The sequence below is a fragment of the Anopheles moucheti genome, chromosome 2 (assembly GCF_943734755.1).
Source record: "Anopheles moucheti chromosome 2, idAnoMoucSN_F20_07, whole genome shotgun sequence".
Lineage (NCBI taxonomy): Eukaryota > Metazoa > Arthropoda > Insecta > Diptera > Culicidae > Anopheles > Anopheles moucheti.
In genome coordinates, this window is record NC_069140.1 from 45,945,110 (window position 1) to 45,972,848 (window position 27,739).

Sequence of the window (27,739 nt, forward strand, 5' to 3'; positions counted from 1 at the left end):
GCGTTTAATGCCGCGTCGTATCCAGCAAACATGTCGAAACGAACGCCACGCGTGCGGACACCTCGAGGCGGGTTTTGAAGGACAGCAAATGCCGTTTGGGTTAAGTTTCGCCGACACACCACACCACACGCAAACCGGAATGGTGGAAAATGTCATGTATTATGGATCCTGTGAGGGAAGAGCAGGTGGAACACATTTTTCCTGCTCCAGTGGCGTATGGCTTCCTCTTCTACGCCTTCTATTTTCAGAAACAAGCGTTACATACCCGTCCATCTTTAGACGTTCCAGTTTGTGTCCGACTTACTTGTCCGTTTTTCTTTGCTCGAAAAAAAAAGCTCCACATTACGAGTTTTACGCTTGGCAAAGCTTTGCACACACAACAACGGTTCATGTCCCCGTGTGTGTGTGTGTGTGTGTGTGGTTTGAAGTTTTCTCCAAATTAATTCACCCTTGGATCACCAACACCAACCGTGTCTGATGACCCGTGTGCGTGTCGGTATAAATACGCTTCCCGGTGGGTTTCCCGTACCCCGGAACCACTTCTCGCAATGAGACGACGAACGGGACGCCAAAAATGCCAAGAAAGCGACCTCCCAACCTCCCCCTTCGGGGAGGGAAATTATTTATGACTCTGGCTCTGGTACACTTGGTACGCTATGGGTTCAGGGCGACACGCGCCATCACGCCCGTTCCTGTGTGGCTTCGACCACCTCAGTCCCACCATCACCAACTCTCAAAGAGCTGGACTGGGCTCCATATGCTTAACCTTTCTAAACCAAAAAAAAAACGTGTCCATGTCTTCGCTTCTGGGCTGCACACGTTTATCACCGTCCGCTGACCTTGAACATTAAGACACAAGTGGGAATGGGAATTGCGCAAATTAAAAAAAAAACCACTCACAGACCATACTCCGCTACATTCGGTAAAACATTGAGCTGATACTGGAGAAGTTCCCAATGGCCAATCCATCTTTAACGTCCAGGAGTTGTGTTATCAAAAGGGTGAGGGGATGGGGGGGGGGGGGGAGGACCTCCCCAGTAGTAGTTGGCCACCTTGTTAGGAGTCTTTTTTGTTTTGCTTTGGTGTGCAAGATTAGATGCGAGAGTCAAACCGGCAGCCGGATGAGATACGGAACGCCGTGACACGTTTATAGCGATACAACGCAGCTTGTGCCATTGATGATGTGTGTGTGTGTAGAGAAGGAATTACTTGTAACGCAACGCAAAATCAACGGATTGGCGCGTCGGGAAGCGCATGGAACGCGCGGACCAAACAAAAATGCGCCTTCCTTCGCCGCTGATGAGATGCTGCTGTGTTTGTGCGAGCGAGCTTTCGTGGAGCAAACACAAATAATGATGGTACTCGTGCTGCCGCATGGTATTGACGCCATTCGTACAATGTTTTGCGGCCAGTTGGAAATAAACGAAAGAAGTGTCTGGAAATGCAACACTGTCTGATCTTCAAAGGTTGGCGGCGTGCAAAGCGTAGTGTAATGCTTCGAGTACACAGTGTGTAGTGCATCTGTACGACTACCACCAGTGTTCAGGTGGATTGCGCGTGTCATCCTGCTCCGCCCGAGGTACATTAAGCCGGGGGCGCATGGTCCCCTATCGTCGGCTTGTACAGATAGAGAGACGCGAGGGTACGATCACAACAACACGCGCTACACTGCCGAGACGCCATCTTTTTTTCCGCCTCTTCCAGGGAGGTCTTCAAACGCGCTGCAGGGGAAGGGAGCGCCGTAAGGGGGTGTTAATTTTCAAGGTTAGATGGAGGGGTAACGATAGGGTTTTACCTATTTTTTCTCTCCCTCTTCTAACTGGTGCCGCCGTTGCGTGTGGCGTTATGTTTTTCTTTTCGTTGTTGTTTCGATGTTGTTATGATGCTACATTTCATGTTTCACGGCTGTCCAATGTCCGATGGGTGTCGGCTTGACCAAAATGTGCGTCTTCATCGGCTGAAAATGGGCGAGGTGATAATTTTCGATCGCGTCGTGCGAGATATGGCAGTTGCGGTACGGTTGATAAGTACGAGAGCGGTATCATTTCAAGCTTCAGCAAAAATCATTCAACTAATTAAATGCGTGTTAATACGGTGCGCAAATGATGTACGCTACAAGGGCATATCTGGTTTGTGTTTTTTTTTCTTTTGCCATGTGTTATCAGTCCCACCAGTTTAATAATGAAAGTTGGTTTAAATAAATCTTCTCATTTAATATGCTCTACTCTTCAAATTTCAAATTATCGTCCTGTCAAACTGACGGATAGTCACTGACAGGATTTCCCAAGCGAATGACACCTACTAGATTAGACATTTTAGTTACGCTTCTAAGGTGACGTTTAAGCGTTACGTTGGCGTTACGTTTGACGTGCACATAATGTACGCGAGTACACTCTTTGGGTGTCTGTCGTTTCTCGCCATGGCGTCATCAATCAGAAGGAAATGATGAATAAGAAGTAATGTTATAAAATCTTCTACGACATACAGCGTGTACAGCGTTACTCCCTATTTCCCGTGAGACGTTTGTAATGCGGCTCGAACGGGAATTCGTAACATACTTAGCTGTGTTATGCCGTTTGGATCAGGATCTTGCCCGTTCCGTTCTCGTGCACCGTGCCTCGATCTGCTCGTGTCAATAATTGCAGTTGTTTATAGCAAGTAGGTCACGAAGAAGGAACCATCAATTCGTGCTAAAATCTAGGTACCGACCAGACCATTCGCCTTGACGTTCACGCGTGACAAATGATGGACGCTGTACTGTTTTCTTTTTTTGGTATCCTCTGTTTAGTCTTCTGCCTTTTTTTCGTTTGTGATGCCTTCTACTATTGCAGAATGAGATAACGATGGTAGGAAAATAGAGCACGCTTGACAAGACGTCTGCTTGACTTATTCTTGGTCAGTTTTGTATCACGCTTGTATCGTAACGCTTGTGAAAAGTAAACGAACTATGATTTTCACACGAGTCTTGTGGTTTTCGTTCCCTCGCATGGAGTACTCTTGGCGAGTTCTGCTTATCACAGTACAGATTGAGTTGTTTTTGGTCACTTGGACGATGAACGTTGGGCAGTTTCGGTTTTGGTTCCCACCGTTCAGAACCAACGACGGTATGATATGTTTTCTCCATGACATGTTTGTTAGCAGTTGATTGCTTTTTTATGTTGCTTTGCCAAAAAGAACAATGCTTATCTTGCCTGTGTTGTGTAGTGTGACACTAGCGTTGCCTGATGGACCTGATCACCGCCAAATTCCCTTCAGCAGAAAAACATATTTAGACAAATATTTTTCTGCGCATAGATCATGATCTTGTTTGATCTTTAAATTTCACCCCCCTTTGGAACCATATGGAATCCGTTCCCTTCATCCAGTGTACTACCCTGATCCATCCCAATTCTTGCATCATCGTCCAGCGGGGGTAATGGAGATACATTCATCAGCAAACTCCTGGCCAAACTTCGGCACTTTTTCTCTACTCCATCGCTGATTTCACCTTCCACCGTATTGCTGGCAGAAAAGAAAATCAATTCTTGCGTTCACGGTGCGCCCGGTTGTTTTGGTTTTTCCTACCTACCCCATCGTTCCCAGGCATCGTTGGGTATTTGTTGCCGAGGCATTTTGTTTGTACGGCATATACACAATGGCAGCGCAGTGCGGCGGGATTGCGCGTTTACATACTGTGTTTGCGTTGTGCGCCAGTGTGTTGTGTCAGATTGTGACCGGGCGCAGAAGGCCCGGCTCGCTGCCTGTGTCTGATCTGATCCGCTCTGCGTCGGAATCGGTTGGATGGTGGGCTAGATCGTGTGCCGGGTAAGAGAGTTAGATCATCGGGCAAGATGTACACTTTTGCGTGTGTGTCTTCCTGAACCAGAGCAACATGAAGTTTTGCCAAGGGTAGTGACTTCTGGTGAAGATGATATACGTCAGTTGTTCCATAGGAGGTGGCTTTATACTGTTGTGTCAATCACGACCGGTAGTGGGCGAACAGTTTTCCTGCGATCTGGACCCCACAAAGCAGCAATAATATTGGTGCACACTTTGTGGGGGAAACCTATATTATTATTATTATTATTATTATTATTATTATTTTAATGCAATCCTACGTGACTGAATGTATCCTTTACATGGCGTGACATATGCACACGGGGCATGGTGGGCGTTTGAAGCTAGTCGCAAAGTGTGTGCTCCCAACACATGCCACCAAAACGATCGTGCATCAGGCGAACTAGATGAAAGAATCGAGATCATGTAATCCTTCTAAAGACTTACGCCCGCCCCAAAAGCGTCCGCATTAGCGCACACCTGTTTGCCATAAATATGCTGCGTTGTGCGTGCAGGCCACCCTTCCACACCCACTCGAACCTATTCCACAGCATTAAGCATGAATTTACAACAACAAAAATCATAACATCCCCAAAGAAAACAACACACACACACAAAAAACGACACAAATCAAACTGGGCCACACCTCCACCCGGTACGCATGTGCGCGCGCAGGGAGGAAATTGGCCGTTGTCGCGTTTCGTTGGCCGAATTCCGACGAAACGTGCATCTGTCGTGCCGCTTCAGCGAAGATCATGTTTCCCGGTTTCGTCTGTTGTGCTGCACCTACGCAAAACGTACAATAAGTAGTGATGTAGTACGCGCGATCGTTAGCGACCGCTCAAGAATACAACTGGAGCACAAGCGGGCGTTTGTAAAGAATGGTACGCTAGAAGATTGCTACTAATTTCACAAAAATGTCGCGTCAATCACGCGTGAACAGCTGGAAAGAAGTTTTGCGGTTTGTACGGGGGACGAAGTGGGAAGCGAATGGGAACGAAACAGTGTTTTGTTATTTGGGTGAGAATATAATAGTATATGCTGTTGTTCCCAGTAATGTGGAGAATTATATCAATTTTGTACAAGAGTGTATTAATTCGTTTCACATTGTTTGATCTTCGGTTATGGGGACGAGCTGCATTCATTGATATTGGATTTTAATCGGTTCATCGCATGACTGGATGAATAGCGTAATGAATGAGTTCATGATCTGATGCCATGCCCGTTGTGCGTTCAAATCTCCCTTACTTATTGAGAGCGAGCAATATTTTTCCCACCTCTATTCCTCAAAAAACTTTGTGTTTATAAGATCATTTACTAACAGAAAAGCAAAAGAAGATGTAGCTGCCCTGCAATCTAAACTTTCGTTAATAAAATACACCATACTTATAATACTACTTAGACTATTTTACATTGGCCTTGCGTTGCGTGTGCCTTTGGATGGGTTTCTTAACCTTTTACCCGATTCATTAATAAGGTGTATGAAAAAAAGTAAAAACAAGTAAAAAATAACGCTTTAGAGTACACCGTGGCAATTTATCAAACTCTTATACATTAAACGCTACGCAAATCACAAAAAAAATGAGAAATCCCCAGTCCGGGATGTCGTTTTAAAGGTGTTTCTAGCTTGCCCAAAGATAGGGTTCGTGGTTTTTTTTTGGTATGATTTGTCGAAATTTAAATTATTTATTCGGTCTCCCATTGGAGACGTGAAACCAATAACTTGATCATACCTGTGGTGGCAAAGGTTTCGTCTGGGGGTCATAAAAGTTGGTTGGTTTTTTTCGCCTCTAGCAAATCTACACAAGATATTGGAAATTTTTGTTGTATTCGAAGGCATTCGTCCCAATGACTGCTGCTGAGTCATCGTGTGTGTCATCGGGAATATGCTGTCGGTAGATCATACGACAACTACGGGCAGATGCTGTTTCTGTGCCCTTAGTCACACCGTCATTGTTGCGCAAATCTCGTTCAAATGAAACTTTTGGTCTGTTTAGTGTTTTATGCAGAAAATTCGACCCCATAACCACGATGTCCAGCAAACACCAAACAAAACCCGGCGGCCTTTTAAATGCGTGCGACTCTTCATTATTGGGCGCCACCGTTAGGCGAGTTCTCCTTCCTCCTTCCAGACACTTATCAATATGTATGGTGCTCGTCGGTGGTTTTTTTTCTTCGCGTTTTTTCATTTAATAATCGGAGTGTAGTAGCGTGCATAGTGCACTTTTTTAATGCAGTTTTATCAGCAATTGTTGTTTGCGTGTGTGTATTGTGCAGTGGTGTGCTTGCCAGCAGAGGCCAGCAACAACGTTAGCCTGCTAAAAGGCACTTGCATTTGTTCGGTGAAAGAAGGGGGGAGTTATAAACGTTTGCAGAACTTATTCTGTCAAATGCTGCTGCTTTTGTTTCATTCGCAATATCATAAACCGATGTTGGGCGGTTGTAACACGCTTTCATGACTGCAAGACATCATTCCGGACCGCTTCCTCATGGTAAGGAACCGAATGGAAACAACTGAAAATGAAATGCATTTTTTATGCGTTCCATCATGGCGGTACCGTCAAATGGATTGTGGCCGTTTTGGTTTTTTGTTTCTGGCTCACCAAACCCAAGGATACGCAAAGGGGTTTTATTTTGTTCGATTGCAAATTACACGCAAGCAAGTTCCACCGCCGGTTTTGGGAAGGTTTCGGAAGGTTCAAGTCCGGCAGGTCGATAGCTATATGGGGTGTGTGTGTGTTACTTTGAAGTCTTGTTTTTTTTTTGGTTTCCATGCCACACAGTCTCGGATGGGTGTGTGCATATTTTATAGCCTACCACCCATTCATAATGACGCGTATGAAGAGAATCGCGAACCTGGACACCCCACACTACATCTCCAGTTCGGCCGTAAGTTGAGCCCGACGATAAGGCTGTGTTGTCGTGTGCGGGATAGTGTTGGAAGCAACAACTCTCTACACCCGTTCGTTCACAAACACTTTTACTGGATAACGAGGAAGCATTTATGCTACGGACAATCATGCGTCTTATCTGTCCTGGCTAAGCTTGAATCTACTTCTGTGTGGATGGTTCTTCCTCTTTTTTTTTTTGGTTGCCACAACCCAGACGCCAAAAAGGCGTCGAGTCATCAAGCCGAGCTGTCACGCGCAGTAGCGAAGGACACGTGTTTGGGGTGTCACGCGCGCACAAGCGAAGGGAAGATCGACGGTTTGCCGTTTGCTGGCGAATGATTCCAAACAGCACACAGGTACATGGCAAAGGGTCATAGTCTGATGCGACGACTGTCACTTACCGAAGAAACCTTGAAAAAGGGCATCTCTTGGATGTTTGGTTTTGCAACTGAACAACAGTGTTTTACTCGAATGATCGTTATGTTTCTCCGGTCAGTGACAAGATCGGACAACAGATCGGTAGTTCAGGTTAATAGTTATGGGAACAAGTACTGGGTAACATTTCCGATCGATGAAAAACACATACGAAAATCAATTGCTGTTTTTTTTTAAATATTTTTTAATGTAGAAGAGAAGAAGAGCGGTGTTCACACGATAGGAACCGGGTCAAAAATCCTTCCGGACCGTTCCCCGGTGGCAAGAACTGACTATCCGGCTACGTGATAAAATTAGTCTAGTAAGTCAGAAATGGTAGGCATGATCTAGTAGGTCGTTACGCCAAGAAGAAGGCGTAGTGGAATGGGAATATTCGAATATTCCACTTCAATTTGAAATTATTGCTGAAGCTCGTGAACTTTTATAATTTAAACAGGGAACAGCGAAATGGCCATTCTGCAATTAACGAGGGGGGTTTGGATTATCCTGGTTGATAGGAAATGACAGTTCTAAAGCCATGTGACATAATAATAAACAGAAATTCAAACAAAACTAAACAGATTGATCAAGTAATAATTAATCAAAAAACAGCATACAACATTACTTGCAAATACGCTAAATAATTATTAGAGGAAGGTTAGAAGTACCTATTATTCGTGTTATCAGCTTATTCAGTCGAGGTCGAGTCTCCTCTCAACGAACACGTGGGTGGATGTGACGTTCTTCTGTTATATTCACTATAATTCACTAGGTAAAGCATTTTTACATTTATAGACTTATGACGATATATACACTAATGTTTTTATTATTTAAATAACAAATATTCCATCCATGCACAAGTTGCAAAATGTGGCAAATTATCTTTCATCGTTAGCAACAAAACAAATAAGAATAACTGGTATACGTGTTCTACGGCTAATCTGATCCGCTCAGCGCCTTTTTGTTGGGTTTAAACTTTTTCGCACGCACATTCAACCTTTTCACAGTGTGTGTGTGTATGCGTTGTTGTGCACCCGCAATAGAGCAATAATTTCAGCTGTCACCTGCAAAAGTGGCGTTGCCAGCGACGACCGTACAGCAAAAACAATGTCAAACACACAAAGCAAAACCAGGCCATACACAAAACGGCTATAATCAGGCCATCACCATCATCATCCGTGCGTCGTCAAACAAAAGAAAGGGGTCCAGAAGATGGCGTTTACATCGCACTTTGCCGTACAATGAAAAAAAAATGGCCCCCATTGCTGAAGGAGAACGGTGGTGGACGTTGATGCAACGAAAATAGAAAAAAAAACGCCTACTGTTAGTATACGATAAGCGAGTATGGAAACTATGGAAACTGAACGCAAAACTTCCAATCTCACTTTTCCCCTCGTTCAATGTTCAGCTGTGCATCACTACACACATTCCATCGCAGTGTCCTTTCGGGAACATTCACACCTTGCGAGCAGTGGTATTGGTGCGCTCTTGCGCCACTCGGAGTGTAACATAGGCGCGCTTTCCCTCTCCGTTTTCCAGCTGGCACACTGTGTGACCTTGACCTTTTTTTTTGGCGTTCTTCCGTTCTGTGTGTACACTGGCGCCCCAAACAATCCTGTGCCAGGCGCGCCTAGGACGAGTTGGGTTTTGTTGTGCACGCTTGCGAATGTGTGCGGGACGCGTTTGGCGTCTGATTGGTCCACACCCATACACGTACCGGACGTTCGCTATGGCGTGTGCGGGTGTGTGTTTTATCCATCCAGTTGTTGAAGCGCGAGTCGCCGCGTTGCTTTCAACGGTGTGTGAGTGAGGTGCGATGTGATACTGCGGTAAAAGTTGGTCCGTGTGTGTGTGCGTGAGTGGTGCTTTACGTTGTTTGACATTGCAAGGACTCGACTCAACACGCGGTTGTCATCACGACCGGCCCAAGCAGAAAGGCAAGAATGCGAGACAGGGACATAGAATGAGGTTAGCCCGATGATGGTTAGTATCTGATTGGTGGTATTGGTGTGGGATAAAAATACACTATTTGTTCGTCGGACGTTCCAAGGGTGCTGTGGGGTGTAAGTAGTAGCGCACCATGCCACCCCCAGCCAGCCCAGAAGAGGTGTACCTGCTTCCAATCGCAGTAACCAAGTGGTTTGAAATTTTGTTTACGTTGGCAACCAAACAACAAATCAATCCCCTCGTCTCGTGGCTCGTCCTTTTTTTCGCTTATCCGTGCAGAACACACTTTTCCTTATCCGAAAGAAAAAAAAATGCTACCGTAAGAAGGAAAATGGGTGTGTGACGTGACCTTTTCCGGTGGGTAAGGTAAGGGATATTCCTAGGGGGAAAGAAGGCAATTCCAAGAGGTGAATGTGTGCTGCAATTCGAAAGGATGTTTAACTGGCAGAAGACTAGCCTTTCCCAAACCAGATTCCTTAATCTTGTCAGCCCAACGTTAGCTTTTCTGTGGCACTTTATATAAGCCACCATGCATCCCCAAACTGCTGTCTTGGCAGGGCTTACTATCACACCAGCACAAAAACTCTCCGTTCGATCAAACTGGGTAGAACTTTCCACTCCCCACCGAAAAGCCCCAAAGGTGAATGAGCGAAACGTGGGGTTTTTGTTTTTGGTTTAATTTTCTGGATCACGACACTTCTTGCACTTCTTGGTTAGCATATGCGCCGCCCCATGCGTGCCCTTTCGGTGCGCGTTTTTTTTTGGAATGGACAATCAAAAACCAGCACGGCCGGTTACGATCGTCCGATATTCGTACGCGCGCCGGCGCGTGTTTGTGTGTGTGTGTGGGGTTGCGTTTGATGATGATGATGATGATGATGGGTATGTAAAAGAAGGTTCGCGATCATCATCGATCCCCTCCCCGAAAGCATTGGGGAGGTGTGTGCCTTTCTCTTTGTCGTCCGTTTTTTTTTGTGGGGGGACTTTTTGGACAGCATGAGATTGTTTTTTGTAGAAGTCGAGTGAACCGGGTTTGGGTGTTGGTCTTACTGCACCAAAACACATGCGATAATCTGAACAACATTTAGCGTGATTGCTTTCTTTTCGGAACGTTTCATTTGTTTCTCTACCGAATGTTGTTTTTTAATTCCACCTCCGAAACAAAAACCTGTCTCAAACTGATATGAACATAAAGATAATATACGGGGTTCGCTTCGCTTTGTTTTTTTTTTACATTATTTATCTACACTTTAGTATAGTTTAGTATGTGATGAATTGAAAGAAGCAAAGAAAACAATTCTATTAATGTCATACAATTTATACAAAACGCGTTTCATATTGTTAAATTTATTCGTCCTAATTCCCGCGTGCGCTCGTCTAAATGATGTGTGTAAACATTTGCATACCTTGCAGGCGCACTGCTCCAACTGCGCCCGAGTAGCAACCTTTGGTAGCGTGAAGATTTTTGCTGCTGTACCGTGGGATTGTATTTGGGTAGTGAAATTGCTGTTAGTGGTGGAAGGGCACAACGGTACCCGGCACTACGAAGTGCTGCGTTAGCAACACCCAGCAACCACTTCATTACACCTTGCTACACTAAGGTGTGTGTGTGTGGGGCATTACCACCCCCCGAAAACACGGCACCATTCCAAGGCCCGTACTAGTACTCCGCCAGTACTTCTCCAGTGTGACCTGTTTCTCGGCTTGCTACTGCCTCAAGGCACGGCTCTATACATGGGTGCTACTAACATACCCTGCTGTTGACCTCAGCATCGAGGAAAGAGAAAGGGGGGGGGGGGGGGGAGGGTGCTAGAGCCACTCCACGATCAGTCAGTTTGTTTGTGACTAGTTGTCGAAGTGTGGTTTCTTTGGTAACTGAATAATCACTTCACCTGTACTTCACTTCCCGCAAGGAAGCTTTCCTCTCCCTCAGTGTGTTGAGTTGTGTCCTTCAAAGAACGAGCAGGAAGTCCTTCTTGGGTCGCGTTTACCAACCGATTAGAACACATAACCGCTGTGACATAATGCAATCTGTCAATTAACGCGCTGTGTTTGCCTGGCGCGTACAGTCGTATCCTTTGGCTTGCAGGCAATTTAAAGCCCCCAAAGAATTGCCACCCGCTCCTAACCTTTAGGCCACATGGTCCTCCGTTTGGTTTTGGTTGCACTTTTTTGCTGCGTGGAATGTTTTAACCAGCAGGATGTTTAACGGAGCAGCGGAACAACCAATCAGCAGCAGCACATATCGCGTCGCCTTGGACGCGTTGAGTTCCTGGTCCCGTTCGGGCGAGTTACAAGTTGTCCGGCAACTTTTTCCTCACCGGACCGGACACCGCCGCCCGACTATTTGCTCGACAAAATTGATCCAATTTTGTGTGTAGTTTTATTGTGTGTTTTTGTTTGCTGTTGTTGCCTGGGAAAGGGCGCTGGCGTGTAAAAATTTCACAGTCCAAATTATCCACCTCAGTGGATGGCCCGGTGACCATGGGCCCGACAACGTGGCGTCGTTGTCGCGAGTTCGCCATAGGTCGTGGAGAAAATAAAAACCGACTATGGCAAGGATGTAAACTTTTTAAAGGGAAGCAACCCGGGGCGCAATTATGTCCACTTTGTCCATAGCGCTGGACGATATTGTAATGTAAATTTTGTTAGAAAACTATTTGAACATTTTACAGCCAACGAAGCGGAGGATCGTAAAAAAAGTTTACAAAACGCGTCGTCAACATGGAAGATAATCTCGTTACTGCTGTAATTGCGTTTGATCCGTTGCTTGAGATATGATAATTTTGTATTGATTTCCATTACATTGTTGCCCCATTGGCTAAGGAATAGGACCTATTTTGCCTTTGGATTGAGAGAGAGAGAGAGAGATAGCGAAAAAGAAAGAGAGCGAGAAAAGGAAAGAGCGAGTGAGAAAGAGAGAGAATGCGAGTAAAAGTTCCGCAAAGGAAACCTGCGAAGTTCCGTGGTGCAATGAGTACTCCGCAGGAGGATGCTTATTTTTAGCTCCACTTTAATCTTACCCTTAAGAAGCCATGAGGAGACCGTAAGGAATGGACCATAAATTGGACATGGTGGGAAAGAATGTCTCCTCCCGGCGAGAGGGAGACAATAGAACGAAGAAAGTTAATATTAATTTTTCCTTCTATTCCCACCGGGATATGATGGTACACGGAAGTGGGGGCCGCATTATTCCCCACGTGCTGGTCAAATTTTGATGAACCCTTACTCCCATGATGCCCATTATTATGCCCTTGCTTTCGACCCAACGGTGGTGGCCACCAGTCGTCAGCACGGATCCTTCAGGAACTGCCCTTTAGAGCCGATAGACAGCCAAGTAAAGAAAGCTTGTCCCGTTCATTCGATACCAAAACAAAACAAAAAAGACTGCAACAATTGGGTCAACACGAAGCTAAAGGACGCATCCCCATGGCTGCGGCTTCCGTGTACAAGGGACTGTCGAAGGACACAGCCCCAAACGGTTCGATTCGTGTGCCCTTTTGCTAAAGGGCCCCAATTTGACTCGCTAGCAACAGTGGTGATTGATATGCCTCTTGGGTACGGCGAGACGGGGTGCATTCACCGTGCACCGACGACGATGTGTGTAAGTTTGGGAACTTTAGACAACGATCGCCATAAATAGTGGGTAACTAATAAAACGGGTGTGCCCTACACGTTTATGCTTCTTTGGCGAGGTTTCCTACAAGGTGTGATGGGGTCGCCCTGGGATACGTCTTTTTGTTACAGCCACCATCTCCCCTGCACGCCACGATTCGACCACCATCAACAACCATCTTGGAAGTTTTGTTGCTACCGTGCAGTTGTCACGGCTTTTCGGGGCTTTCGGGATATGGACATCATGTGAGGGCGCGCACCACGTACAAAACGGATTATCCTTGTCTCCGATATCCATCCACTCCGTCTCTCTCCCATGCACTAAGACATGTTCCCGAGTTGAAGTTCCCGAGAGAAACACTTAATGCGAAACCTCGAATGGGTCTCGACGGCGTGCACTGGCGCAGCTCACGGTTTATTAAATCGATGGCGTCGGATTTACCCGCCCTAGAAATCCGTAGCGCGATGATCCCGTGTTTGCAAAACCAACCCTCGCTGTTGTGGCAAACGCGTTTGTGTGTGTGTGTGTGTTGTTGGGGGTCCGCATCCGTTTCTATGGGTTCCGGGACGGTAGTTTAATAAAAAAAAAAGAAAGGAAGAAACCAATGCGCGGACAACCCGAATCGCACAGCCGAAAGATGGTGCTGCTGTTGCGAACGTTCCATTGCAAAATGGGTTCTTTAGCTGGAACGTTTCATTTGGTTGTGCGGTGGCCATACGCTGGGTTGAGATACCTTCTTTGTAAGATACCTATATCGAGGGTGGGGGGGGGGACCACTGGGGTAAAGCTCTACTAAACAGCCTCACTACAATGTTCCTTCTTCTTGGTCTCTTCTTTTTGCAGAATGTCCCCGGAAAGGACACTTGATGAAGACAGCAGTGACGGTGCCAGTGATCATCTAATTGCGGACGAATCGATCGAGGAAGAGCTGCTAGAGGAAGAGGAAGACGCGGAGATCGGCCACAGTGGTACGGGTTTAGTGACCATCGTTGGAGATCACGTGACCGTTGAGACCACGTCACCGGTGCCCAGTCCGGGAGCAGAAACGACAATATCGTCCCATCTCGGGTGCGCTGCCGAGGGGGGTCCCACCAGAGTACCAACAACTTCAGGGACTGATTCTGTCCGGAACGGCTCCACCATGGTGCTGTCAACGATTCCACTCGAGCAGTCAATGATGCATCAACAGCTACTACACCTGCAGCCACAGCAGCAACACACCGTAAACCATACGATCAACAACAACAACACGAGCTTCAAAAACCACAATAGTGGCAGCGGTTCGGCTGGAGCAAAAAACATTCTTATCAGCAGCAACACGGGCAACTGCAACAGCAACACTAACAGTGGTACTAGCAGCAGCAGCAGCAGCAGCAGCAGCAGCAGCAACACGATTACGCATCAAATCGTGCATCAACATCATCCCCATACGTACACCATCAGTCTTGGCAATCATAGTGCGGCTGGTAACGGTACCCACTACCAAACGGTTGCCACGGCAACACCCAACAATGGTGCTGGTGGTAGCATTGTTGCACCAATCACAACCGGAAGCAGTAACGGCAACAACACCAGCAGCAATATGGCACCCGTCGGTACGGGTGCACTCGCACTAGTAACGGGAGGTTCCGCCACCGTCGTCAATACCGTGCCATCGTCGCCGTCTCCGGTAGTGTCATCGTTAGGTGCTGCCAGCACTGGTACGGCCGGTACCGGTATGTTGGTGGTGGCGGATCGGAATGGAACGGCCACTACCACGACCACGGGCAAGCTCGTACTGCTGCACCAGGGCCGCGCAGGTGAAGATTATATAAGTAAGTACGAGTGCGTTTGTGCTCTACTGGGGATGTACTTGTACTTCACTCCTACCCTTTTCTGGGCGGATTACATGATTATTATCACAGTTTAATTTATGAACAATGTATGAGTAGTGAAGATAAATGTTCTAATAACTTCCCATTCAATGTTCCAACAGCAACGACAGGCGAAACGATCAATGGGGGCAACATCGTACTGCTGGCAACGGAACAGATGGATATGGCCGAACACGACATTATCAACAATAATGTTATCATAAGCACCACTGCCACCGGTACCGGTGGTACGGCACGAACGGTCACACTCCCAGCGCATCAGTCGCATCTACTGCACGGTGGTACACCCGTCACAGCAGCCACCAACGGGCAACCACCGACGACGAACGGTGACGAGGAGCTGACATCGTTGTCTTGGTTGCAGGATAAGAATTTACTCAAAGGTAGGAAGCATAGGAAGGCGTGCGCGAAGGAAAAGGCGTTAGGGTACAAGTATGTCGGTATTTAGATCAGGCCAACGATCGGTTGTGTACGTTCGACCAGCCTTTTATTTGTTTGTATCGAGAGGGTTTTTTTTGGCACCCAACCGCGCTTACTTACCGCGAAGCTATAACCTCAATGACACAAGAGTATTGTTGTCTTACGAGGTTAGAGTGTGGCTATTGCTGCGGTTTGGGAGGACGCATCATACCAGTCGATATGTCGGTATGGTATGACATTTATTTACAATCTCGGGAATTTGCCTTCTTTTCCTTATTCTGATGGTTCAACAGTACGATAGTGTCACACAGGATTCCTATCGGTCACAACTGTTGGTACTGTGGTCAGGTCGTATCGGTAAATCAAACCTGCATGCAGAAGCTGCTCAGCGGATAGACAAGGTGTACGTGAGATTGATTAGCTTAGGAGTACGATTTTCTGCGTTGCTTCACGCGTAAAGTTGCGTCAGCATAGGGCGGCTATTCCTTCTCAGTGTGGATTAGATTTGCGTAATGCGTAGGACCGGCTAGTAAGTGAAATTACAGGATGCTGCGCTGTTACAAACAATGGATGTCGCTCAAGAATAAGCGACAATGTAGCGTTATCATTCTGTGTGTTAGGGTTATTGATGAATCGGATGGTCAGATTATGTTCGAAGAGTTTTAATTTAATTTAATTTTAAGAGAGTTTTTTTAATAGTAGCCTTTTTGTTTAGTGCATTATAACGATCAATCAATTATTCAGCACTAACGAATACTTTATTTCCTACCAGGTATCCATCTGCCTAAAGTGCCAGTTTCATCCCCGGATAGTCCCAGACAGATAAGCACGGTAGTGACCGGTGGTGGTGTGGCTGGTCGTATCTCACCGACCAGCGACTTTGTGGAAGATTCATCCAGCATTTCCGAGGATAACAACTCTTCAGCCAATTCGTCATCGGAGCAGAGTAGCACCGGCTGTGCATATTCAATCGATCCAGCCGTGACGATCGATCGACGGACGCCATCGCAGCATCTGTACCAGCAGCACGGTTCCAGCTCGAAGGCAATCACCACGCTTAACGGAGATACGATCATTGGTATACCGGTGATTGCGGTTAATCAGCATCACCATCCGCATCACACGCTCGCCGGCACCAATGGCACGATCCAGCAACAGGTAGTGCTGGACGGTGGTAAAACGATGAAGGTGTCCGTGATGACGAGCCCGGGTCCGGCCACAACGGCTACACCGTTCATTGTAACGGGGGGCAGCAGTACGGGCGTACCGATTTCTACATCGTACGGGATTGTGTCATCACCCGTCAGCTCGACAGTGGCGGCTCCGGTGGCAGCTTCGACACCGGTGAGCACACACTCAAATTCCAACAGCAGCACTGCTACAAGCACTCCGCATCAACACTTCCACAAAAAGTATCTTCGGGAGGAGCTTGTGAAGCAGCAACAGCAACAGCAGCAGCAACAGCAGCAACAACAGCAACATCAGCCATCGCAGCATCAACCAAACGCTAAAACCATGATCGGTGGAACAGTGACACTGATGTCCGCTAGTGGAACAAGCAACATCTTCGTTACACCCATGAAACAACAAACAAACAGGTGTGTATGAAGTGTGGCGAGCGTTCGAACGCGATGTTTGACTAATCTTACACTTTGAATTCTTCCCCCCATTACAGTGCTGTGAAGTACGATGATGGTACCGACAGCGTCGAGGATCGTCATTATCCTCCACCGGCAGCACCGATCAAGAACGGTAGTAGCAGCAGTTATGGTGGAAGTAGCACCATGAGTTCCCCGAATGTGAGTGGCGAGGAGTACAGCAACCACGTCGGCAACACCGTGACCGTGTACGGTGGCCTCAACATGATCAAGCAATCACCTGTGCCGTCGCCGACGATGCTGTCCCCAACCCACAACGGTAGCTCCAGCAACGGGTTGATCATTCAGCACCATTCGAATCATTACCAGCCACAGCAGCAACCGATTGCAACACCGCCTCCACAGCAACAACCGTTGCCACCGCCGCCATCCACCAGCTCGACTGCGTCGCTTTCTATGCCCGCATCGCCCCAAGGTTCCTCCGGTAGTTCCGTCAGTCCGTCGAAGTTAGCTCCGCCGAAAGCGAAGCATCCGACCAACGTGCCATACGATCCGCTGGTACACGTGAACAGTAAGCCTCCGTTCAGCTTCAGGTGAGTTCGAATGCACTAATGAAAAGAGGAAATATATTCAGCATACTTATTGTTCTTTCCTCATCGTAGCTCGCTCATCTTCATGGCCATTGAAAACTCCCAACAGAAGGCGTTACCGGTGAAAGAGATTTACGCCTGGATCGTGCATCAGTTCCCGTACTTTAAAACCGCCCCGACCGGGTGGAAGAACAGTGTGCGCCACAATCTATCGCTGAACAAGTGTTTCCAGAAGGTGGAAAAGGCTGCGGTAGGTTTACGATTTAGCTTGTACGCCAATTGCAAACGCTGGTTCTATCACACGTTCTCCTGCCTTTTTGTCTCGTTGGGTAACAGAATCTCGGTAAGGGCTCCCTGTGGATGGTGGAGCCTCAGTTCAGGCCAAACCTCGTGCAGGCTCTTTCGCGCTCACCGTTCCACGCCGGTTCCGGCATGGATAAGGCAACGTATAAGAGCATGCAGCAGCAACGTTCCACCAATGCCAGCCCAACTGGCAATGGGTCACACTATTCCAAGGTACGTCCAAGAAATTTTGCCTGGTTCAATGTGTACAAAAGCGCTAATCGGGGCCGTTTTCCTTTCCAGCAGGATAATTTTCCACAGCTCACAAGTCGTCTAGCACCGACGGATGCACAAAATGGTCTGCTGCATCATGATGATCTGGACGATATTAGTCGCTCCTCCACGCCGATCGATTACGATGGTGGAAGTGGCGATTTGGCATCCGGTTCACACCACAGCACCCAGTATCAGCCCCAGCATCATCACATACAGCACGAGCAGCACCAATTGCCTTCCGCCCATCACGCTCACCAGCAGTTGATTGCTGTGGCCGGCGGTGGTTACCATCACAATCGGCATGGTTCACCCGAACCGCCCGCAAATGGATCGGTAAATGCTACGTATCTATCGAGCGTTGACGGTACCACGATCGTGACGGGTCCGAGCGGCGTTGTGTACATGAACGGTGGTACAGTCGGTGCGGCTATATCGAAGGATATCGTTACCGGGCGAGAATGGAGTGCCGATACAATAGAGGATGTGAATGCCGCTACGGCAATGCTCGCCCTCAAGCACGGGCCTAAGATATTCACGGAAAGTTCGTTCCGCAATGGGTAAGGCATAGAGTGAGGAAGATTCTCCCGCATATAGCAGTGTGAATAATTTGTCCCGTTTTATTCTTTTTTGTTTAGCCAACCTCCTGTCATTACAACCTCACCGAGCGAAGACCATACATACTCTGCCGGTGGCGTCGGTGTGCAAGAGCTGACGAGCAATGGATTGACTACGAACGGGTCGACCACAGCGATAGGGAATGGGTACAGCTGCTGCTCGTCGTCCGATGAGCGATACGAACCACAGCACAACAGTCGGCACCCTCAGCATCACACGGTGGGCAGCCACCCTCATCATCACCAGCCACAGCAGCAACACCATTCGATTCGGCCAAGTGATACGGTCAGCAATGGCACGTCATCCGATGCTACGTACGAGAGCAGTGAGGAAAGGTAGGTGACAATGCTGTTGCAAACAGAAAATGCTCTTAATACTGTGTAATTTAATTCCCCTTTTGCTTGTAGCCATCCGCCGCACGTTGCGTCCGCCGAAGATGTGGAGGAACGTCGCCGTCAGGAAGGTGTGTTTGCACTGCTCAACCTCGCCCAAATGACCTACTCACCTTCGCCTTCCTCGTCTATGTCATCCTCGACGTCTACCCTATCATCGCCCGCATCCTCTACGGGTTCGCTGAAACGGGCTGCTCCGAATGATACGTCATACGCACCTGTACATGGAAACTATCGCCAACACGCCGGCTCACCTGATCGAGCACGGACAGCCTCGCCGCAAATAGCTCACCATCATCACCTGCACCATCTACAAGCGAATGGACTTTTGCATGCCGAATCGGGTGTTAACACCGGCGGCAACATCTTGCAAACGATCCCCAATGTTTCATACTACACTGGTGGTGGTGGTGGTGGTGGTGGTAGCAGTAGCAGCAGTAGTGGCGATCTTACCCGTCAATATGCATCGCCACCGCCGGCAAAGAAAACCAAACCACGCTCATCGCTCAAGAAGCTGAAGAAGAAATCGCTCGGCCGGTAATATTACACCGCTAGGTCAAAGGGTGAACTCTCCATCGGTGCAGTACCGTCCTTAGGTTGATCTGGTTGCGTTTTATAAAGGACGCATACAGGCATACTAACATTTGTATCTACACACCACACGACGACGACTACCGGTCGTTTATGACGCGCGACTGCTATACCCCGCTGCTGACCCATGTGGGGTGTGATGGTAGCCGACACTCTATCGTTACTATTGATGCCTCTAAGCACTGTTAAATTCCCTTTAATATTTTAAACGATTCACCGAGAGCGAGGACATGCGTAAACTGCGAAAGCGTTTTTGACGTCCGTTTCCTCGTTTAGATGTTCTTGTCGAATCTAACACTATTGCCTTATCGATGTATGCGTCAGGGAGGGGTGGTAGGAAGTGGGTTAAAAAAGTGCACTGTGGAGGAGGCTGAGGCTTTCCAACGCGCAATTAACACATGCGGATAATGTAAGGAGTAGGAATGTAAAAAAAACGTGTGATATGCTAGAACGGATAATGCACGGAACCGTTATCCGGGTGTGCATCCAGTTTCCAGTTCGAACGGTTTCGCCAGCTTCGCGAACATAAATTACCAAGAAAAAGGGACGCCACTATTCGATCGTGCCCGAAATTGCATAACAGCCAAAACTAGCATCACTATCTGTTTCCCCTGTTATAGCTATTCCATATCCTAGCGTCTAGTTTCTGTTTGAAGGGAAACGTTTCTGTTTTTCTGCTTTCCGATGCCTCAAATCGCAATTTGGCCATCCAAATCAGGAGACTAGGCAGAAGGTTAGGGTTAGTGTGTTGTTTTTATCACGTGAACACGCATCATTGATGTTTGTTTCGAACGCTCAGGAGTGTTAGGTTCGTTTGATCGTTTAGAGAGTGAGAAACGGAGAATGCAGCTTTGCTGGTTAAAATGATCGACTCGATTATGGTGGGATTTTCTCACCACCCTCCCTCCCCCCCGGGTGGTAGTTAAATGTTTCTTGTTACGATTGTTCTGTATTTTCTTCTCAAAGCACAAGCATAGCTTGTCGAGCTTTAATCGGTTTGACGATTTTTGTTTCGCACCGGCACGATCGTTCATCGATCGTGTTCGATGCAACCTGTTCTGTTTCTCGATGTTCCATCTACAATCAACCATTGGCTAATTGTTATGCGATTAGCTTAGCGTAGAGTACACTAGGCAGATAGGGGGTGTTTAGATGGTTTAGTGTGATTTTTTGCCGCATGGGATGTCGACGGACAGCAACAGCAACGGATTCGGTTCATGTTCGACGATCTTTGCTTTGCGCGTCCTTCACGTCCCATTCAAAATACAACTCGTTTGATCGTGTAGCATGTAACGCAAGTCAATCATAAAGTTTTAACATAAGCAACTACAACCTGTAAGAGTAGCAGAAGACAAAGAGAGCGGTAAGGAAGGAAGGAGGAAACGTAAAAATCGTAGTCAAATTGTCACCAAAATTGCATTTTTTTTGTTTTTATGATTGTTTAACAAGTTGCTTCGTTTTGATTTTAGTGCTCCGTGTTTACGTTTTTCTTTTTTTTTTATTTTTACTATCAACTAGCTGTAAGCAAGTATATTTAGTTGGGGGAGATAACCTTAACGAGACTAAATAGTGTTTTTTTTGTTTTGTTTTAATGCGTATACACGTATATCTAATGTGTACAGATAAAAATGGATGGTTTATGATAGAAAAACCTCCTCGGCCGAGAGACGGTTTCGGACACCGATCTGTATGGGTGTATTGAACGCACGGCATAATGTATTTTTTTTCTAAAGGAATTAAGCAAGCAAATCATCTCCAAGTAAATCACAATGTAGTGGAGAGACACATCCAGCAACAAAGCAAAGAGAAAAAGAGAAACACTGAACTTATCTACTCGCGCCTTCTAATATAGTTATGCACTTATCATAATAATACTGTCCTACTATGGTTTAAGATTTATAGTTCGATTTGTAGAGATCGCGCGTTGGGACCGGTGACCGGTGGTTTTGTGTAGGTAGAATAACCGCAAGCGCAACGTACGGTTCAGATTAAGAGTGGGTGTTTAGGCAGTAAATAGAAAGGGATTAAGGGTTATGTGTCACCCGGATTGGGGTGACGAAGGACGGAAGCTACGTTTAGTTACGTTACGTTATATGAAACATTTCACCTGTCCTACGCAACCGCACCTGGGACTGACGGAAGCTTCGGTTGACAAGGAAACAAAAGAAACCAAACGTGATGCTAAAGCCATTTTCCCGCAATCCGGGGAAGCCTCTATCAAAAGATTGTTTAACATTTAAGTCTATTTGACAGCGCACCTGCCCGTGTGCGTACGGTTGCCATGGAATGGGCCTCGCACCCGGTCCGAGGGTTCGGGTTTTTGTTGTTGCGGTATAATAGGACAACCCACACACACACACACACACACACATACACACACCGTCAGTCGCGTCAGTTAGTGCTGATTTGGTTACGAAAACGGATTTCAGTACGATTGAGTTGTTACTTATGTGGAAAGATGGTCCCGCTTTGTGGTGGACGCTGTGGTTTTTTACGCGTTCTTAGTGCTTTATCACATTTTCCCCCCTGTTTAAGTTTGATAGTTAGTTGTTCTTTCTCTAGTTCGTAATGTCACGTATTTTCTATGCCAATCAGCGAATAGCAAGTAAATGGAAATGGTGTTTGCAGGAGCATGAAAGTCATATGATGAATAAGCATAAGCAATCAAATTAAACTCGTTAAAGCTGTTGCTACACACTTGATCACCCCGGCCCAACGGTGGCACAGGGTGAAATGGCGCATACAAACAAACAAGAAAGCATCTAACCAGTAAGCAAACTACTACTATGCTACTATTAGTGAAGAAAGCTAGCAAAGCAGACAAAAACTAAGCATCATCAACCACCAACCCTCTCTTGAGTGGAGCGCAGCGGAACTTAATACAGTTTGCGTACCATTATCGAACGTTTATTAAACACCCTTTTCCTAGTATCTTAGCATCCCCTGGTTGATCATCACTGTTGATTGCCTATTTTCTAGTGATTACTTAGCTACAATTAGCACACAATACAACAAGCAAACAATAAAACACTACGATCACCTTGCGAAAACCAATGGGCGAATAGAGCAAAACGTAGCAAAGCGACAAAGAGACAACAAGAAAACACACATACAGAGGCAGCGGAGAGAAAAGTTGTTTGATTCGTGGCTAGTTTTAGTTGATTTGGTTCGCCCTTTGTTTGGTTGGCTTGTGAGGCTATTGAGGGTGGTAGTAGTAGTAGTAGTACTAGAAGTAATAGTAATACTGTTATTAAGTTTAGAATACTACACAAGTTAAGCTGTAAATGCGTTATGTGCGCTGAATGATATTTAATAGCAAAGATTGATTTCATAATAAGAATATTTTTCGTTGTTTTATTTCTTTTTTGTTTCGTTTCCGTTTCTGTTTGCTTCCGATTTAGCACTTTCACTTTCTGCTTTGATTTTATCCTTTTTTTTATGTTTATACATTCTTTTTCTGTTTCCTTTTTTGTTTTCCGCAGTACTCTTCGAGTTTAAGGTTTTTTTCTTTTTGCAAGTATGTTCTATATTTATGATTTATTTATTTTTAAGAAACGATCACACACACACACACATAGAGATGGGCCCAGCATACACTTAACGGCGCTGTACAATCATATTCATGTCGATGAAACGCATGCAAGCACTGTTTATTCTAAAGGTAAACAAACAATTACTTTACATATGGCGCATATTTAGATGAATTGAGGCATTATTTTAGCGCGCAAATGAGGCGAAGGATGCCGTAGTAGAATGTGGGAGGGGAGGGGGCGGGAAATAAATGGGGAGGAACGCACCGATAATCATGATTTGTAACGCTTCCTGCAGTGTGCGTAAAAAATCTGTACAGTGTATGTTGTCTGCTATCAATTTTGCGAATGTAGTAAAACCATTGTTTCACTTACAACAAACAAACAAAAAAAAACAAGGAAATGCGAGAAAAGAAACCAACACAACATCTCCCTATAGCGCCTTAATTTGTCGTAATGTTTTAATCGCTGCATACCGGTGCACTTGTGCCGGGTGGTGTCAATCGTAAGAGAAAGCCTTATAGAAGTAGCTGGTTGTTTTACTAAATGAAAACCCAAAAAAAAAAACCCCACGACCGAGGACGGGACAAAAACTGGCATTGGTTTGCTGGGTCACGGTGTACGATGTGCCAAAACCTGAGATATAAAAGTAATCACAACAGTAAGCAAAAGCATCTCACAACAACACTCTATTATATATCATGTACACAACTGAAATTCCATGCAATGAGGTCGGCACGAAACCAGCAAGCAAGCACACAGTTTCAAGCGGTTTAGGGTAGCTTGTATCTTCGATATATCCTTTGCCTGTTAAACAGTAGAGTCCCTATCGGTGTGGTTTTGTTTACCGCTCTCTGTTGATCGTTTCGTTTTATGAAGAAAAAGGTTATACTAAGATGAAACTAAGCTAGCGTTTAAGTGGCAGGAATGAGGATGCATTAGAGTGTATATCTAGCAGACAAAAACAAAACAGAAAACAGTACTTCACAGGTAGAGAGACACAAAAGGGGGGATGGGTCATCCCGAGATAAAGAAGGGATCCTCTTAGTCACCTAAATTAAGAGCCCCAGCAGCCAGGCTGACGGCAAACACTAGGGTGGGCGCCAGAGGAGAAAAATCATCTACTATAGTCTTCCAGATGTATATTTACACCTTTCTAATCGTACGGCCGATTTTTAAGTAGTGCAACACGCAGCAGTGACCGTTCTGTTCTTGTTTTTTTTGTTTTGTTCTGTTTTGGCGCTGTTTCTATTGCCTAGTACCTAACGTTACAGTATACTGCGTTACTCTTTGCATGTGTAGGATGCTTTTAGTTAAGAAAACGACTTCTTACTATACTGTACAGAACTTTCGAGAGAGGAACCGCATGGACTCGGAAATTTTTTTATCGGCTGGAGGTGACAAGGAAGGCCCGTTTTTAGCGAGACCAAGCAATTTCTAATGTTCAAATGAGCAGCCTAAAAAGGAGGAAAGGATGTGCATAGGTGGTTTGTTTTCTTATGATGATGCCTATCTTGACGTTGTTATCGACTGTCGACAGAGCTTTACAATTGGTTACAATTTCGCTCGAGTGCTCTCGAATGGTTTTCGCTTTTTATAGTAATGTTAATATTGATTTTCAACTAGAAAGCCGATTAAGCTCATAGTAAGACCAGCAACTGTCACACATACACAGTAAATCACTCGCACATATGATATTTATATTATATACATGCAAATATATATATATATATATATACAGTATACATATTGTTAAAAGGAACCCTTATCGTTTAACAAACGAAATAGACTGCACTCGGAAATAATACTTACACTCATACCAGTTAGCAAAACAAGCATTTAATATTAAATGGAAGCAAGATAACAAAACCAGAACATGCAACGCGGGTAGATTCTACGAGAGGGCGAAAGAAAAAGGGCCCCTCCCTATTCCAAAGAGATATCCTTTCGCAGCGTGTAGGTCAAGCTAATGTCCGATAGGATTGAATCGTTTACAAAGCAAAAAAAAAACGGCGAAGCAAAAATGAAAGAAACGATACAAAAACATACACAAACTACTGCATAACATAACAAAAGGAAAGCAATACACTTTTTCAATACTCTTACTCTTTACACACGGCTGCAAAATGCAAAGCAAAACGGCGAAACTTATAAGCGAGAGCAAAAGATGGAAGAATAAAAACAATGAAAAGTTAAGCAAAAAAAAACATACAAGAAGTGAAGATGAGATGTACCGTAGAACTAATAATAGTCCCCTTTAGTAGTCCATAATGCGACAATGCGACAAAATCCGAAACTTAGCAAGAAAGCCTGTAGTAAAAAAAAGTAAGTAATTGACTTACAAGAACAACAACAACAACAACAAAAAAGCAAATCTTTTTGTCTGCGCTAAACAAAAGAAGAATACAAAAAAAAGGAAACTAACAAAACTTCACTCAAACACCATGGTTTTTACACAAACGATACAAAACAAACATTATACAACAAGGACGAAACAAAAAATCGAGAAAGTAGCAAAACCAACCTGTTTATACAAGACATATATAAACGTACAACTGTACATCACCTGTATGGGAGGAAAAAACGAACGGCCAGCAAGTGAAAAAAAAACACAGCCTACTACAAACTGGTATCGCTATTAAACAAAAGCTTAGAACAAGCACTAAAAGCTCATACGAGTTAGGATTGATATATATATATAGGAACGGAACAACATAACAAAAAAAACGCATGGCAATCTCTGATTTGCCTGTAAATCGAGTACAATATTGCGCATCCTTCTTGCTGGGGGTAAATGGTAGGAGCGCAACCAAAACCAATGGCAACTGGTTAGGGTGTCCATCTCTTAAATCCTTACAACTGGGTCTGCACTAGAGACATAACCTTACAAAAACACAATAGAAATAGCACCCGTGCAAAGGGCTCTCCTTAGTCTGTAAGAAATATTTAGCATCTGACCACACATACAAACACACACACACACATACAATTTCTTTTTCCCACACAACCAAGCAAGCAAATATGTAGAACCAACAAATGGCACATAAACCGGTGATCGGGTAACGTCTCGGTGGGAAGAGAAGTTAATGGTAGGTGGGGTAGTGGGCTGCTCTTGCCAATGCTGTGGAAACCGAACACGAACGTTGAGTAATAAATAAAAATCTTCAAAACTACTTTTACGTGAATATTTATTGTGAAAGATTGATGACTTGAAGGTGTCCTATTGTTCTTATAGTAATAATATAAAACCAATATATATAAAATGTTTGAAATTCTTTGCGGCTGTTTGGAACCTCGTCATTGTCAGCGGCGGATTAAACGGAAGGCGGAGTAGCAACATACATTTAATACAGCTATTTATTTCTCGCATAATTGCATTAATCACGTCTGCCTGTCGGTGTCACATTCCTATCGAACGCATTAAGAGTGAAGGGGGAAAAGGCAAAACGGATCCTGCATCTCTTTCGTATTTTGCGCCGTTCCGTCCGTCGAAAATGCTTCAGAAGCGATGGAATTTTTGGTTTCTGACACCAAGAGAGCATGATCAACGAAGAGATAGCACAAATTTCCGTACCACGTGGTATCATTTCATATAGCTGTACCCTTCCCTCTAGTGATCATAGCGCTTGATCCGTCAACTGATCTTTCATCTTTTTTCGTTCGTCCAAACAGCACAGTGCGTACCATAAATATGCACACGTTTATTTTTATGGAAATAACAATGTGGAATATTTATGGAATATATTTACATATGGAATCCTTGTAAACCCCCGGACATTCCATGACGACTAAGGATATAAATATTGGAAAATAACCGAACGATAAACAATACATAATGTCTTCGGAAATAGTGGCACTCCATGTTTCCTACTCCTAATGATTAAAAAACTTACCTGCTGTACAGTTATGACACGCACTGTATGAACTGGATGGATGAAACGAGACGGAGGATTCTCCCCACAGTAGGTGAGCTATTTACTCTATCGATGGCTCTCCCTGGTTTGATATTATGTGTAACTAATAGCCAATAGCAGAAGATCTCTCATTCTGATAATTGATCAATACCATCAAAGCGAATGATAACGTGAGTATGCGATATCAATATGTTATGTACAAACATGGCGGATCCTTGTGCAGATCAGATTGATGTTATCTCCTTTCGTGGATGCTCTCTTGGTGTTAGAAATCACAAAACCGGTCGCTTTTTGGTGGCTCCGATCGCATGCGCGGAGAGACTTCGACGAAAGGAAAAGCGCTTCAAAATAATAGGCAATGACGACTGAGAGACCGTGCGCTCCTCTAGCTCTTGTAAGCTGGACACTAAACACTAACGGTGATTAACTCTTTCCATTGTGCTCTCTGTTGTCCCCCAACAAAGATTGTCATCAAGAAGAAGAATAAGCATGTGCGAATTCGCTACACTACCTTCACAAAACAGCAAAAATCAATCCACTTACTGTTACTGGAAGTTAACAGAATGGTCCGTTTGCTCCGTAACATGTTGTGGAGGCAAATAGTACCGCGAGTCAATCTGCTACCATCTTGGCAAGGGTGTAACCAAGGAGGAACTGTGCTTACGACACGCGTTTGGCAAACGACACGATCCGATCGTTCGCGACTGCAATGATGATCCGTGTCCGTTCATCTGGTGGGTTGGTCCGTGGCAGTTGTGTCCAGTTACATGCTGCAAACCGTTCCAGCGGGTTCCGATAAGAAATCGATCGGTTTAGTGTGTGGATTCCAATTCGAACGCCAGATCGGACGCAGCCTGCAGTAACAAACCACGTCCACATGACAATGAACCTTGTGCGGTGAAGAGTTACCGCTTTGCCAGGACATTCAACGAACCAGCCAGGAAACGGAGCGTCCCAAAACGGTGATGCCAAT

General features: G+C 45.5%; 1 protein-coding gene across 2 annotated transcripts in view; it reads left to right on the forward strand.

Moving 5' to 3' along the window:
* Positions 1-20,790, forward strand: part of LOC128304406 (AF4/FMR2 family member lilli-like) — a 32,153-nt gene extending 11,363 nt beyond the window's left edge. The window contains exons 2-10 of one of the 2 annotated variants that reach the window (XM_053041597.1): positions 13,528-14,498; positions 14,660-14,941; positions 15,751-16,576; positions 16,654-17,169; positions 17,239-17,416; positions 17,503-17,682; positions 17,752-18,281; positions 18,360-18,674; positions 18,747-20,790. In XM_053041597.1, the coding sequence (XP_052897557.1) occupies positions 13,529-14,498; positions 14,660-14,941; positions 15,751-16,576; positions 16,654-17,169; positions 17,239-17,416; positions 17,503-17,682; positions 17,752-18,281; positions 18,360-18,674; positions 18,747-19,272 (4,323 nt within the window). In that variant the 5' untranslated portion in view covers position 13,528 and the 3' untranslated portion in view covers positions 19,273-20,790. The remainder of the gene's footprint in view (positions 1-13,527; positions 14,499-14,659; positions 14,942-15,750; positions 16,577-16,653; positions 17,170-17,238; positions 17,417-17,502; positions 17,683-17,751; positions 18,282-18,359; positions 18,675-18,746) is intronic. The other variant, XM_053041604.1, reaches the window with a different exon arrangement.
* Positions 20,791-27,739: the final 6,949 nt, after the last annotated feature.